Source organism: Mycteria americana, chromosome 1 (genome assembly GCF_035582795.1).
Source record: "Mycteria americana isolate JAX WOST 10 ecotype Jacksonville Zoo and Gardens chromosome 1, USCA_MyAme_1.0, whole genome shotgun sequence".
NCBI lineage: Eukaryota > Metazoa > Chordata > Aves > Ciconiiformes > Ciconiidae > Mycteria > Mycteria americana.
Genome location: NC_134365.1, coordinates 120,997,240 through 121,009,946, shown reverse-complemented (window position 1 = coordinate 121,009,946; position 12,707 = coordinate 120,997,240). Strand labels below are relative to the sequence as shown.

The window sequence follows — 12,707 nt, the reverse complement described above, 5'->3', positions numbered from 1 at the left end:
AGTCCTGTTAACAGTAAGTCTTGTAATTGGGTAACAGAATTCCCCGTACAACACCGACTGTCTGAAGCAGCACAGCCAGCCAGGGGGCTTGGAGCTCAGTTAGGACGCCTAACTTAGGTCTGAGGGCATGCTTGATGTGCTCAAGTCTTCTGCTCAAAACCAGACTGAGCCAGCTTTCTTGGAAGACCAAATACTTAAAATAAGCCAGAAACATTAGCCATTCTGCATAGTATTTATTTATAAACAAAAACATTGCATTTGATCACATACAAGTTTTGATCCTGCAAACTCAGATTTATATATTGTTTATCTTTTACAAAAAATACATTTTAACAAGTAAATAAACCCCATCTCCATTAGTCCACTGTTCTCCAAAGTGTAAATTTGCCATTTTTAATATAGACATATGCTATGTTTTGCCAGTTGCCTATAAGAAATTCAACTACAGAGTCTGATGAAACATAATAAATAATGATTAAGAAATGGAAAACTACACACCAATAGATGGAAAATATAAACTTTTAAAAAGTCAAACAGTTATATTACAGCCACCTCTTTAAAAATCAAACATTCAATTTATCCCTTATAAAGTACAAGTGTTGCATTACCCTTATTGGCATTTTAGAATAGATAGCATCTTAAAATTGAAGTACTGTCCATCGAAAGAAACTGACTGAACTACAACTAAAAGGAACATAATCTAATTAAATCAGGACAGTAGCAGTGCAAAAGCCAAAAATGTTGGCTTTATAAAAAAAGACAATTCCTAGGAATGAACATATTGAATGCTACTGCATGATTTTTTTTAAATTTTATTTTTTAAAAGCAAGAACCATTTTTCTTGATCACTGTTTGGATGATAAATACCACCACAGAGTAAAAGGTGGATTTGCCATCTTTGCCACTTTTCTTCTCATTCCTGATGACTTCAAAAGAAAAACATGCAATTGGCTGAGAATACTGTCACCACTGTAACAGCAATTTCTCTTGGTACCAGTTCTTCAAGGAAGTTTTTGCATGAGCATTAGAGCATAAAACTAGTGGCTTAAGTGTCACTGTAAAACATTAAAAAAAAAAAAATGGGGGAAAAAAGAGGAACTCCCCTATCTTGCCTATAATAAAGATGTCTAAACTTTAAGATAGCATAAACAAATTATATGTGAACATTTTCAGCTTTAGCTCACTCTGTAGTTGTTAACACCACAGAGAAGGAAACATGCCTCCTTTTCAAAGTACTTCCATTCAACTAGTTAATCAAGGATTTGGTAGTCTGACCCATTTGTATTCAGCGTGGTACATTCTGATAGGAAGGTAAGTTTCAGAGACGAATCTCAGCACCCTCGCATCTCAGCCTGAAAGACTCCAAGGCAGACTATATGTTTAATACTGCAACAATTTGGTTTTTGAGATAATATAGATAAGCATTTGTATACAGCACAGAACCTCTATGTCAATCCTGTTCAGCGTAGGGCTTCCCTGAAACAAGGCCTTCAGGTCTCAAGAGGCAGCGTTCAATGCCAAGCAGAGGTTGCCCAGGAATCCTACCCTAGCTTTAGATATGCCACCCCAGCTTGTTCTCTCCAGTGGTCCACCAGGATGCTTCCCATTCCACCAGCTGCCTTTGACTTGGAAAAAAGTAGGCAAGAGCTGTGTGTGAAATCTGACCGTTGAAGCTGTGTACTGTGAACCGGTACTGCTGTGTTCAAATGGGAGCTATAGGGTAGAACTAAAGATCCCTCTGACTGCGCTCAAATACAGACAGGTTCTTGGATGTAGGAAACAACAATCAAGTAGCAAGGACAGGACACAAACAGGCATGTGGTTTCCATCACTGAAAAGGCTGAAACATCCTAGCCATATCCCATGGAGTTGTTTATGCTGCAAAACTATGTACAGATAATGTTCTTTAGCGACATCAAAAAATCCAAAAGGGAGTCACAGATCATCAATTTTCAGGATAAAACCCTTGAAGAATTTTTGTTCTTTCGGTAGTAAAACACAACTATTACCCATATGGCCAAAATTTTCATCTATTAGTTACATTTCTATCCCCTTAATGCAACATACAACATTGCTGATACCAATGAAGCAATACTGTAGTATACAACACCACTACTAAGGTTTGTTCTGAGAAGGAAATCCAGGAAGGTTCTTTTTTGAATTTTTAATATATTCCACTACTTAGATTTTAGAAGAGGAAATAACTGCAAGTATTAATGCTTATATAAGATCAAAAATCAACAAAAAAGCTTTTGTAGAAAAGTATTAAGATTCCTAATAATAAAAATATTTGCAAGTTTAATTACAAATACATTTTAAAAGCAAAATTCTTAATTAAGTACATCAGGGTTGGTCAATATTGAGGAAGTGAAGATAACACCCACTGCATCTGTGGGAACATCTAAACGCGCAGAGTATATAAACTTATTGATCAAACTATGTTAAATATATAAAGTGAAGAAGCAGTATATACAATTTCGGGCCTACACAAGAGTTATAATGGAAGATCAAGTAAGAGTCTGCTAAAATCTTAAGTATTAAGTACTACTGATTTCATGCATTTGTTCTACAACTTGTCCTAAAATTTCATCTACTACATCAATATCATAATTTACTTGCTGCAAGTCTAGATCAGGCATGATTGTAGCCAGAAGTTGTCCCACATTCACTCGAAGAGAGCGTAGTTTCAGGCTGTGAAGAGATAATTAGATATGATTAGATGTAGATGAAGTTTTACCTTCAAATACACAGTACTTTATTTAACAAAGCTGGACTAATACTTTGTTCTGGAAAGGTTCCATACATGACTTCCATAAACCAACAAAAAACTGATGCAGTTAAAGCTGCATCAAGAGAATTTCAAAATCTACCATTTTTTTCAAAGCTAAGCCTCTTGAGTTTTAATTTTGAAGGTGTATATTCCCTTAGTTTTAACCAAATACTAAGGACTAAACTGAATTCTGCCTTTCCCAAAACAGATCAGAAATATTTCTGAATGCTTTTATTTAAGTTAGCAAATAAGCACTGGCACAATCCTTTATCCCACAACACCTTTTTATTTCTCAAAACAATATTAAACTCCAGTATTTTTATACATTTAGAAGCACAAACTACTACCACCTATGGGGACAAATGAAGAGAACAAGAAGAGAGAAGAGAAGAAAAAGTAGTTTGTCCAAAGGCTTTAAAATATAAAGAGGAAATAAGGTAAGAGTCATAGTACAGGGAAAATTGTATGACTACTCTTTTTGCTTTCTTTCCTGGATCCCTTTGCTCTGTCCTCTTCCTGATTGAATTGCTTCCAAATCACCCATCCTTTCTCTTAAGCATTTCCTTCTACCATCAGTTCCTTTATCATCTCCAGTAGCCAGTCTTCACAGTGCCATCATATCCCAATAGGACTTGTGGTGGAAGTTACTTACAAGTCCTGCGTATATTTGCTAATTCTTTTAGGAAGCACAAGTCAGATGCTGTAAGAAGAAATGCAACGCTGGCAGATAAAGGGGAGATTTAACCACAGAAAAAGTTAGAGTGAAAGGGGGGGGTGTCTGGAAATCTTCCAGTCCACTCTCCCTTCCCCTTTCCCCCAATGCACATTCAAAGCAGGGCTAACTCAGATCAGGTTGCTTAGGAACTTCTTGTGTTTTGAAAATCTCCAAAGATGGAGATTCCACAATCTTCCTGTGTCCCTTTTTCAGGGTTTGACTACCCTCACTGAGAACACTTTTTTTCTCTCCAATATTTAAACAGAATTTCCCTTGTTACAGCTTGTGTCTATTGCCTCTCATCCTATCACTGTGCTCATGAGAAAAGGCTGGCTTCAGCTTTTCTACACCCTCTCATTAGGCAGCAGAAGAGAGCAATAGGATTTCAAGGTAACCCACTCTTTGTAAGGCTATTTCCCTCAGCTTCCCCTTCTATATCAGATGCTCCAGGCCCCTACCAATCCTGGTGGCCCTTCAGTAGACTTGCTCCAATATGCCAGTGTCATTCATATATGAGGGAGCCCAAAACTGGACACAATACTCCATGTTTGGTCTCACAATGCCCAATAGTAGGGAGGAATCACTTCCCTCAAACTGCTGGCTGAACTCTTGCCAATATAGCCCAGTAGGCACTGGGTTCTCCCACCACAAGAGTGCACTGCTGACTCACATTCAACTTTTAGTCCACCATCACAGGCCATCTTCTTCCAAGCTGCTTTCCTATGAGTAGTCTCCAGGTTGTTCAACTGCATGGGGTATTTCCAACACAGGTGCAGAACTTTGCAGTTGCCTTTGTTGAATTTCCAAGCGGTTTCTTTCAGCCCATTTTTCCAATTTGTCAAGGTCCCTCAACAGCAGCCCTACTTTCCAGAGTATCAATTGTTCCCTCCAATGTGATGTCATCATGAATTTACTGAGTTAATTTTGCTCTGTCATTGAAGACATTCAGTGAAGACTTGAAGGCATTAACCATTACTGGCCTCAATACTGACCCATGAGCTCAGCAGTCTGGCCAGTTTTACAACTCACCTCCTACTCTACCTCTCCAAACCATACCTTACAAATTTTGCTATCATGATATTATGGCATCCCACGTTGAAAGCTTTGCTAAAATGAAGGTCCACAGAGCTGGTCATCTCATTGTAAAAGGCAACAAGGCTGCAAAGGCACGATTTGCCTTCAAGTAAATCCATGCTGGTTGTTCCTAATCACCTTGACTATCATGGGGCTGCAGGTGGTTTCCAGGTAGATTTGCTTCATGGTCTTCCCAGGGACTGAGGGAGGCTACACTGACCAGCCTGTAGTTCTGCCACAACCTTTTGGAGATATCATCGCAAGGCCAACTCTCCATCAATTGGCCAGCTCCCTCTGATGCATCTCATCTGGTCCCACAGACTTGTGTATGTCAAATTTGCTTAAATGGTCCCTTAATTCAGTCACCTTATATTACAGGTAATGCTTCACTCCCTAAGATTACCATTTGGCTCAGGGACTTGGGTGGCCAGAGGGCAGACCTTACCAGTAAAAAACAAGGTAAAGAAGATACTGGCTACCTCAGTAATTTGCACCTCATGGACCTCATGTCCTTTGCTGCTAAGCACCTGCCCCACTGAGCAGCAGGCCCACATTTTTCTTAGTTCTCCTGTTGCTGCTACTGTGCTTACAGATGCCCTTCTGGTTGCCCTTCACAGGCCTTGCCAGTTTTAACTCTAGCTGAGCTCTGGCTATCAATTCCATCCTACATGCCCAGGCAGTGTGCCTATATTCCTGCTGGACTGCTCATCCCTGCTTCCATCTGGTACGTGTACTTCTTTTGTGTGTTTGCTATTTCTATTAACTGAGAGCTGCAAACTCTGTATTTGTAAGTTTAAACCCTTGTTTAGTTCAAAGATACACTCTGGACACAATCTAGGTCCATAGGATTGGTCTGCAGCAAGAAGTTCTTGCAGGAAAGGTAATTTTCAAAACTAAACCCAAACTCTTTTCAGTAGAGTACTATTGATCCAAGAAAGAAAAACAGAATATAAAAGTGAAGTTCATCTGTACAGCATAAGCTAATGATCACCTTCTTTCCCGCCTCCTTTCTCTCTCCTTGTTCTGCAAGTCATGTCTAGAAATTATATAACATTTTTGATATTTTAAGAAGTGTCAGTACGGCATTCGATTGTGCCAAGGGCCAACCCTGCTCACACAAATACCTAAATCATAAAAAAATTAAATAAATCACTTGATTAAAAGATGTTACTGAGTTAGGAGTCACAAGAGGCAGTAGAAGAGAATTCCAAAGCATCACATTTTATTATATGATTATCGGACATGACCTTCATCAAGATGTTTCAGATACAATCAGCCAGCCAAAATCTTGCTTGAACTATAGTCTAGGAAGAACAAAATTGATACCTTTCTCCATCAGAAAAATTTACAGAGTCTTCTACATTACTGGTGGTAGAATCATTTGCACGTGCTACTGCTTGTGGAATTGAAGCTTTTAACTGTGCGATTTCTGCTTTGAGTTCTTCACATTGACAGGCGATTTGATTTTTTTCCATTTCTAGCAGTTCATTCTGGCAAGTAAATAAAAATAGTTTTATATATCAAATAAAATTGTGGTGGATTAAATAAAGACAACTTATACAAATTTAAGTCATTTAACTTTAAGTTGACTGCTTTTAATTAACTTTTCAGTGAGATTTTAAGATATGACAACCTAGACAAACTGCTTTAAAATAGCCAGCTGTCAGCTGAACCACTGTGTGTGCTCCCTCTAAGGCTGCTCAGTCTCTCTTGTCTTGCAGTCAGAGCCACTCAGAGCATTGCAGTCTCTCTCAAGTTTGCTTATTTCTATCTATGGAAGCAAAAAACCAGAAGCTCCTAGGCTAATTTAGTATTTCTTCCCCCTTTTAGGTGGCTTGATTAGTTAGTGGACTGAACGATACAACACATTGTGTACTAGAACTGCTATGAAACACCCATTAAAGAAATAAAAATAATTTAATTGTTAATTTGAAGGATATCACTGTTTTAACAAACATACCTCACTTTTATATTGGTCTCTCTCAATGGTGCACTTGTCCAGTTGCCTGAAAACATCGTCCACTTGCACAGCAATTTCATCTACCTCGCTCTTATTTTCACCATCAGCACACTTGCTGCATTCAGTTTTTAAGTTCTGCAGGGTACTGCATTGTTCCTTTAGTTTTGCTATTTCTTCTAAGGCCTTTTCATAGAGAATGGTCACTTCTGCCAAATTTCTTGCATGAATATTTTCTTCTTCAAATGAAGAAATTGTCTCAGTTGACTGATGGCACATTTCTTTTTTTACATACTTATTATTAATTTCTAAAATCCTCTGTTCCAGTGTTTCTACTTGTTTGGTTAATACTTCACATTTGTTTTGGTACATTTCTTTTTCTTTGTTTAATAATTGCAGCTGATTTTTCAGTTCATTTCCAAGATCCACAGATGTCTCAGAAACATCATTAACATTGTGCTGCTTAGTTTCTATCTCTGCCCTGGGAATTTGAATACTGGTGTCATCTTCCACCTCTTCCTTTTTAACAACTAAGTTTGGGAGCTCTGTCTGTGTCGCTGAGGTCAACTGTTCACTTTTTGATTCTGAAGTAGCTGCACTGGAAGGTTCTCCAACATCACAGTTTTCTTTCTGCTTCTCCTCTTGATCCAAATGAATACATTCAGTTTTTACTACAGGAACATCAGAATCTGCTGAAGGCTTTGGAGTACTACTCTCCTCTAAAATAATGACATCTTCATCATCACCATCATCACAGTTGTTGAATGTTTTGTCATTTAATCGAGGTGTCTTTAAAGACACAGGTGTCACGCAACTAGGTGTCTTCCGTTTAAGACTGAGAAGCAAAATATTACACTGATCATTGTATTGCTCAAATACTGCAAAGTAATTTGTTTTGAACTACGTTTAGTGTTTCTATAAGCGCTATTAAAAACTACCACTCAATAACTAGAAATGGATGTGTCCCTGCATAGTATTTTAAGATGTATAGCCAGAGTAAATACCTTCCCTGTAAAAACAAGTGGCCAATGTCCACACACTAAATTATTACCTTCACACATTATTTTGAAACAGACTCACACTCAGGATTTGCGGGAACACCTCCCCGCACCCATTCCTTAACCAACAGAGATTAAGGAAAACATACTGCTGAGTGTGGTTAACACAATACAGTCTTTTCCTAAACAGACAAACCACTAAGTAATTTTCCTTGCCAGTGCACAGCATTTTTTGCTGCATTCACTTTTGTACTTCACAAGGTTTCTAGGTACCTTTAATCAACCTGCTGCTTCCTATAGTCCCCTAAAATGACATAGGAATTTTGGCAGCTATCACCTGAAGATGGGACTACACCGAACACCATCATTTTCATTAACAAGTTTTTAATTTTAGAAATAAATAGGAATCCACTTTGTACAGGTTCACTAACCTGTTATCAGAATCAGAATGAGGTGAAGATACTGATCTATTTAAAATAAGCAGAGGTCTTTTGACAGAAGCACTTGATGTTTCTGGTAAAGGTGATCTTGGAACAGCTTCCTTTCCACCCACAGCTGAGAATGTTTTGAAGTCTTTACTTGAAGAAACAGGTGTTTTTGAAAACACGTCCTTATTGATCTATAAGATAACATTAGTTAAGAATGAAAAGAAACAGACATTAGTAGATTCTTCAGAACAGGTTTAAGCAGTTCTCCTGACTACCTGACAACACCTAAAATTCTGACCAACATTTCTTATGGGAATTTCTACATTTCTCCATTTCTCAATTTCTCCATTTCTACAAGGATCTCCTTGAACCTGGGATCAGTATTTTGCAATAAAGAAAGGCTAACTAGACTCCACATTGCAAACCCTAGTTTTCTTAACTTAATGATCACACGACCCCTCCCCCCAAACTCTACTGATGCGTGTGAACTATTTCCTTCATGTTGGTTTAAGATGTACAACATATTACAAAGCAGCAAGTTCTATATCATAATTACAGACTTCTGGCAGATTTCTCAGAGGACTTTGAATGCTGTACACCAGCTGCACGCTCCTCTCCATGTGCAGATTTCTTGCCGTCAGAAAGCAGCTTTCTGATCTTACAAGTCTTTCTCTAGATACAGCTATTTTAAAGTACTGTGTAGAATCTCAGGCAAGAGCTTTTCCCAATCTGTATCTCTGTCCGAAGTCTGACCATCATACCGAAAGTATGGGACGGCCTTCTCTACAGCTGCTCCTAATTAATTCAGTTTGTCTAAAAAGAACAATACTTTACTTTTAGAAATTACTTTTGTACTTGGGTAAAAGTAATGGCAGAAAAATTAATACAATGAAGTATACAGGTTAAAACAGCACATGCAAAATCTCTTCTCCGGAAATGGAGTGATCTTAGGTTAGCACTTTACTTTGAAAGCAACTTAAGCTAAATCACACTTAGGAAATTTGATTCTGGGTTACAATCTACACAATCACTCAACCAGGTTGATTTGCATCTGCATTTAATTTGAATTTGAGTGCCTCCTTGCAAAAGTACAGCTATTACAAGTCTGTCCATCCCCACACTCTGCCCCAATTTTAAGGGCATCTTTACTTTCATATCCTCATCATGTCTCTCTACAACAAATCCACTTTCAATAATTAGGTGTCATGCCATAAAAACAGGTATGAGTAACTGTCATCTCTTCTAGTACTATTTTGTGAGAGGGCTTTGTCCCTCTCAAACTCTTTCTTAAGTACTACATAGAAACCAATAGTGTATTTTCCATCATCAGAGAGGAAAGATGGGGGATTTTTGGTTTACTAATAGCAAGCATAACCTGTACAGCCATCAAAACAAAACAGGATGTTGAACCAGTTAGTTGGCCACTAGCTAAAGCAAACTCTAACTCAAAGTCTGGCCTGTTTGATCAAACTGCATAGTATCGTTGCCAGCAAGAACAACTCTGCTACCATAGTCAGTTTCCTATCAACTTTAAGAGTTACCTGGTGGCTGTACTCTAGTCGCTTCTTCAGTTTTTCCCTGTCTCTGCACAGCAGCAAGGAAAAAAAATTAAGAATTTAGATTAAAATGTTAATTCATTATAAAACCAAAACAACCTCAAAATCTAAAAGCAAACACAATACTCCTTGTCTCAGCAAGATACAATAAAGTTCTAATGAACATATTCTGGTTTATTGAATGAAAATTTTCTGCATTAATTTAGAAGCTAGTATAGCTTAAAGTTAGCTTAACTTCAAACAAGTTCGATCTCAGATTAAGATTTATTTTAAAAAATTGAAAAAAAAGACAAACCTCCCACTTCTAGAATGCTAGCCAGCATTAATTAGAATTACCAAAGTCAGTTTTTTTCCAACCACCTGAGCTAAGAATCCTCTTATTCTTAAATAAATGTATTGAGGTCTTCAGCTGCTTCAACGTGGACCTTGAAAATAATACTTACCTAGGCAAGGTCTCCTAACAGCCCTAGTAGCTTGCTTCTCTAACATCTCAAACTATCTTCATATGCTTACTACTATGAAACAATGCCCCTCTGAGAGCTGTACTTAAACACCAATTGCTACATTGCTCTCCTTAGTAGTTATTAAACGAGAGGCCTTTCATTATGACTTTCTTAATTTTGATTTAGGAGGGCAAACAGGTATTAAGTCAAAGAGAAATTTGAATGTAATGCCAACATGCTAATAACAGAAAAAAGAACAGTGCTATTCATCTAGTCACTGCTACCATCAAGTCTTGATTTCAGGGCACTATTTTCTGGCTGGATATATTCCCAAAAAAGAGGTATCTCTGGGAATATATCCAGAGTTTCTCTCAGCTATACCACAGGTGAGAGAAAAGGGCATTTAGTTTTCACGTTCCTTTTCTGGTGTTAAGACACTTGTAAGAAAGTCTCTAGTACTCACTTTTTCTTGTAAGTTTTCTCATACGTAGGATGTATTAAGTCATCATCTTCTGGTTCTTCTGGCACACTACAATTCCTGAGTTAAGGAGGAAATAAAAAAAAACGCAACAGAAAAAGCTTAACATCCATGCTCATAACAGGTGATAAAATAAGAACTAAAAGCAGTATTTAGACGTTCATCAAAATCTAATTTTACCGAAACTGTGGGTCAGGGTTCAGTGAGCAGTACCACTTTTCTGGCAAGTGCTCTATTCCATCTGGCAGCTTCCGCCATTTCAGGCATGCATCACATTGTACCCATGTCTGATCAGGCTGTTTTCTGTAATGGAAAAAGTATCAGAACTTTCACATGAAAAGTTTGTTTTCATGACTGACTGTAAAAAAATAACAACAGTATGTAAAATTCTTCTTTTTAGAAGTGATACTCACTGTATCTCCTCAACTGGCAAAGCTAACGGATATTCTTCATTTTTCTTTTCGTTCATTTCATTCCAGTAATCATTAAGCTTTTCTCCTAACGCTGCTATTGTAAGTCTAAAAAGAAAAGTTTTTAAAAGACCACCTTAAATAATGAAATCCTAGCACAGAAAGAACCTTTATAAACTACAGTGAAAGAATAAACGTATCAACCGCTGTAATATTTCTATTTGCACAACAGTAAGCTTTTTACTTTTAGAAAGCCTTAGAAATTAGGAATTGTGTGAAGTCATGTGTCAGCAAAGAAATTACTGGAAACATGAGTTGGAGCACAAAGACTGAAATCAAGAGTGCTCAATTCAGAAGTGCTGTGAACGTACAGTGCAAACCCTGATGCTTACCTCACCAGTTCAACCTCAATCATAGAAGAAACAAGTACAAAACCACCTTGTCAATCCAGTACCTAGCTGTGTATTTGGCTGATGTTTCTGTATATCCATTAACTGCAAGTTCATGACTACTCTAAGTTGACATAAAACAATACTACGTGGAGATTGCAAACTTACGATCGCTATAATGTAGTTATAAAGTCTACATGCTACTAAAAGGAGCTGACCAGTCTTACCCTAGGTTGATTTTTAGCTGGATTAGTTTCCTGATCACGGCTTATTGTGCAGCTCCACGACTACTAGAGCTAGCATACACAGGAGGGAGTGGTGCGGAAGAAGAACAACAAGCCCCACAGGTGAGGCAGAGGGAAGACTGCCTCTTGTCAGCATGCTGAATTTATGTCAGAGTAAAGTGGCTGGGTAACCAGAGCCTGAAATTCAGTCCCTCCCTGCCTGGCTTATTCCAACACCTATACCACCCTGTCCCTTGAACTAACACAAATGTTTGTGCAGTGAACTAGTCTGACCTAGAGAGTTTCGATCTAGATCACCTCTGAACCCAAGTCATGAATTTCTGTGCCAAATTTTCTGTGGAAGTACCACAAGGGCAGAAATGAGCAGCAATACATGTATGGGATCACGTCTCTCTTCCAGAGATGGAAGAAAGGCAGGTCAGCTTACACCAATCATGAAATTACAGCATCAGTTTTATGTTTCTGTTTTGGGCTGGAAAGTTACCTTTTGAAAACCTGTAGCACTCTTTGCAGAAAAACGTTTATAAAGGATCTTTCAAGTGTAGTATCTCTATGCCCACATTACAAGCGTTTTTTAAAAAAAAAAACCAACAAGCAAAAGCATTCAATGCTTACTGTGCCAGCCTGTGGGAACACAGTGCAAACCTTGGTCAACACAAATGACTGTCCTATGGCATTCCTAATTCCTCCCCCGCTGCCAAGGGAACTGTTAGTGGCACTGCACAGGAAATGGTTCAGAGAACATCTGTATCAAAAAAAACTAACACAAGAGCTATTTTCCAGTTTGAACGATTCCCTGAACTGCTTTACCATGTGTTCTCGTTAATGGCTGTCCTAGCACAATGGTCATAGAAACACGGGAACTGTTTAAAGCTGGCAATATCACTGCAAAGAGCAGCACAAACTGCGTACCATTTAAAGATACCAGCAGATTAAACTGTAGTGGCTGTAGCAGTTATCAGGCTTGCTGCTACTCCTCCTCCAGAGGGCTGCTGTTCCAACAGCAGGAATGACCAGATTTATCTTGCTATAGCCCCTCAACTGCTGCAATTAACAGCTCTGTTTATTACAGCACTCTGGTGTGGTTTCTGGGTTATCTTTATATGCAAAGCTGGACATAAATCAGCAATTCAGGAAAGCTGTGGACAGCTCAGGTTGCCAGTGGAAGCTGAACCACAACTGGCTGAAGGGCAAAACATGCAGCTTGAAAAAGATAATGACTTCTCCTGCCAAAGTTTACCTCA

The 12,707-nt window shown here is 38.3% G+C and overlaps 1 protein-coding gene across 1 annotated transcript in view; it reads right to left on the bottom strand.

Annotated features, from left to right (window-relative positions):
* Positions 1-222: 222 nt before the first annotated feature.
* MORC3 (MORC family CW-type zinc finger 3) overlaps positions 223-12,707 on the bottom strand; it is a 36,985-nt gene continuing 24,500 nt past the window's right edge. Inside the window, exons 10-17 of the mRNA XM_075518412.1 lie at positions 10,833-10,937; positions 10,600-10,722; positions 10,405-10,479; positions 9,484-9,526; positions 7,946-8,133; positions 6,520-7,351; positions 5,886-6,049; positions 223-2,691 (exon numbers count right to left, since the gene is read on the bottom strand). Coding sequence (XP_075374527.1) covers positions 2,538-2,691; positions 5,886-6,049; positions 6,520-7,351; positions 7,946-8,133; positions 9,484-9,526; positions 10,405-10,479; positions 10,600-10,722; positions 10,833-10,937 — 1,684 coding nt within the window. The 3' untranslated portion in view covers positions 223-2,537. The remainder of the gene's footprint in view (positions 2,692-5,885; positions 6,050-6,519; positions 7,352-7,945; positions 8,134-9,483; positions 9,527-10,404; positions 10,480-10,599; positions 10,723-10,832; positions 10,938-12,707) is intronic.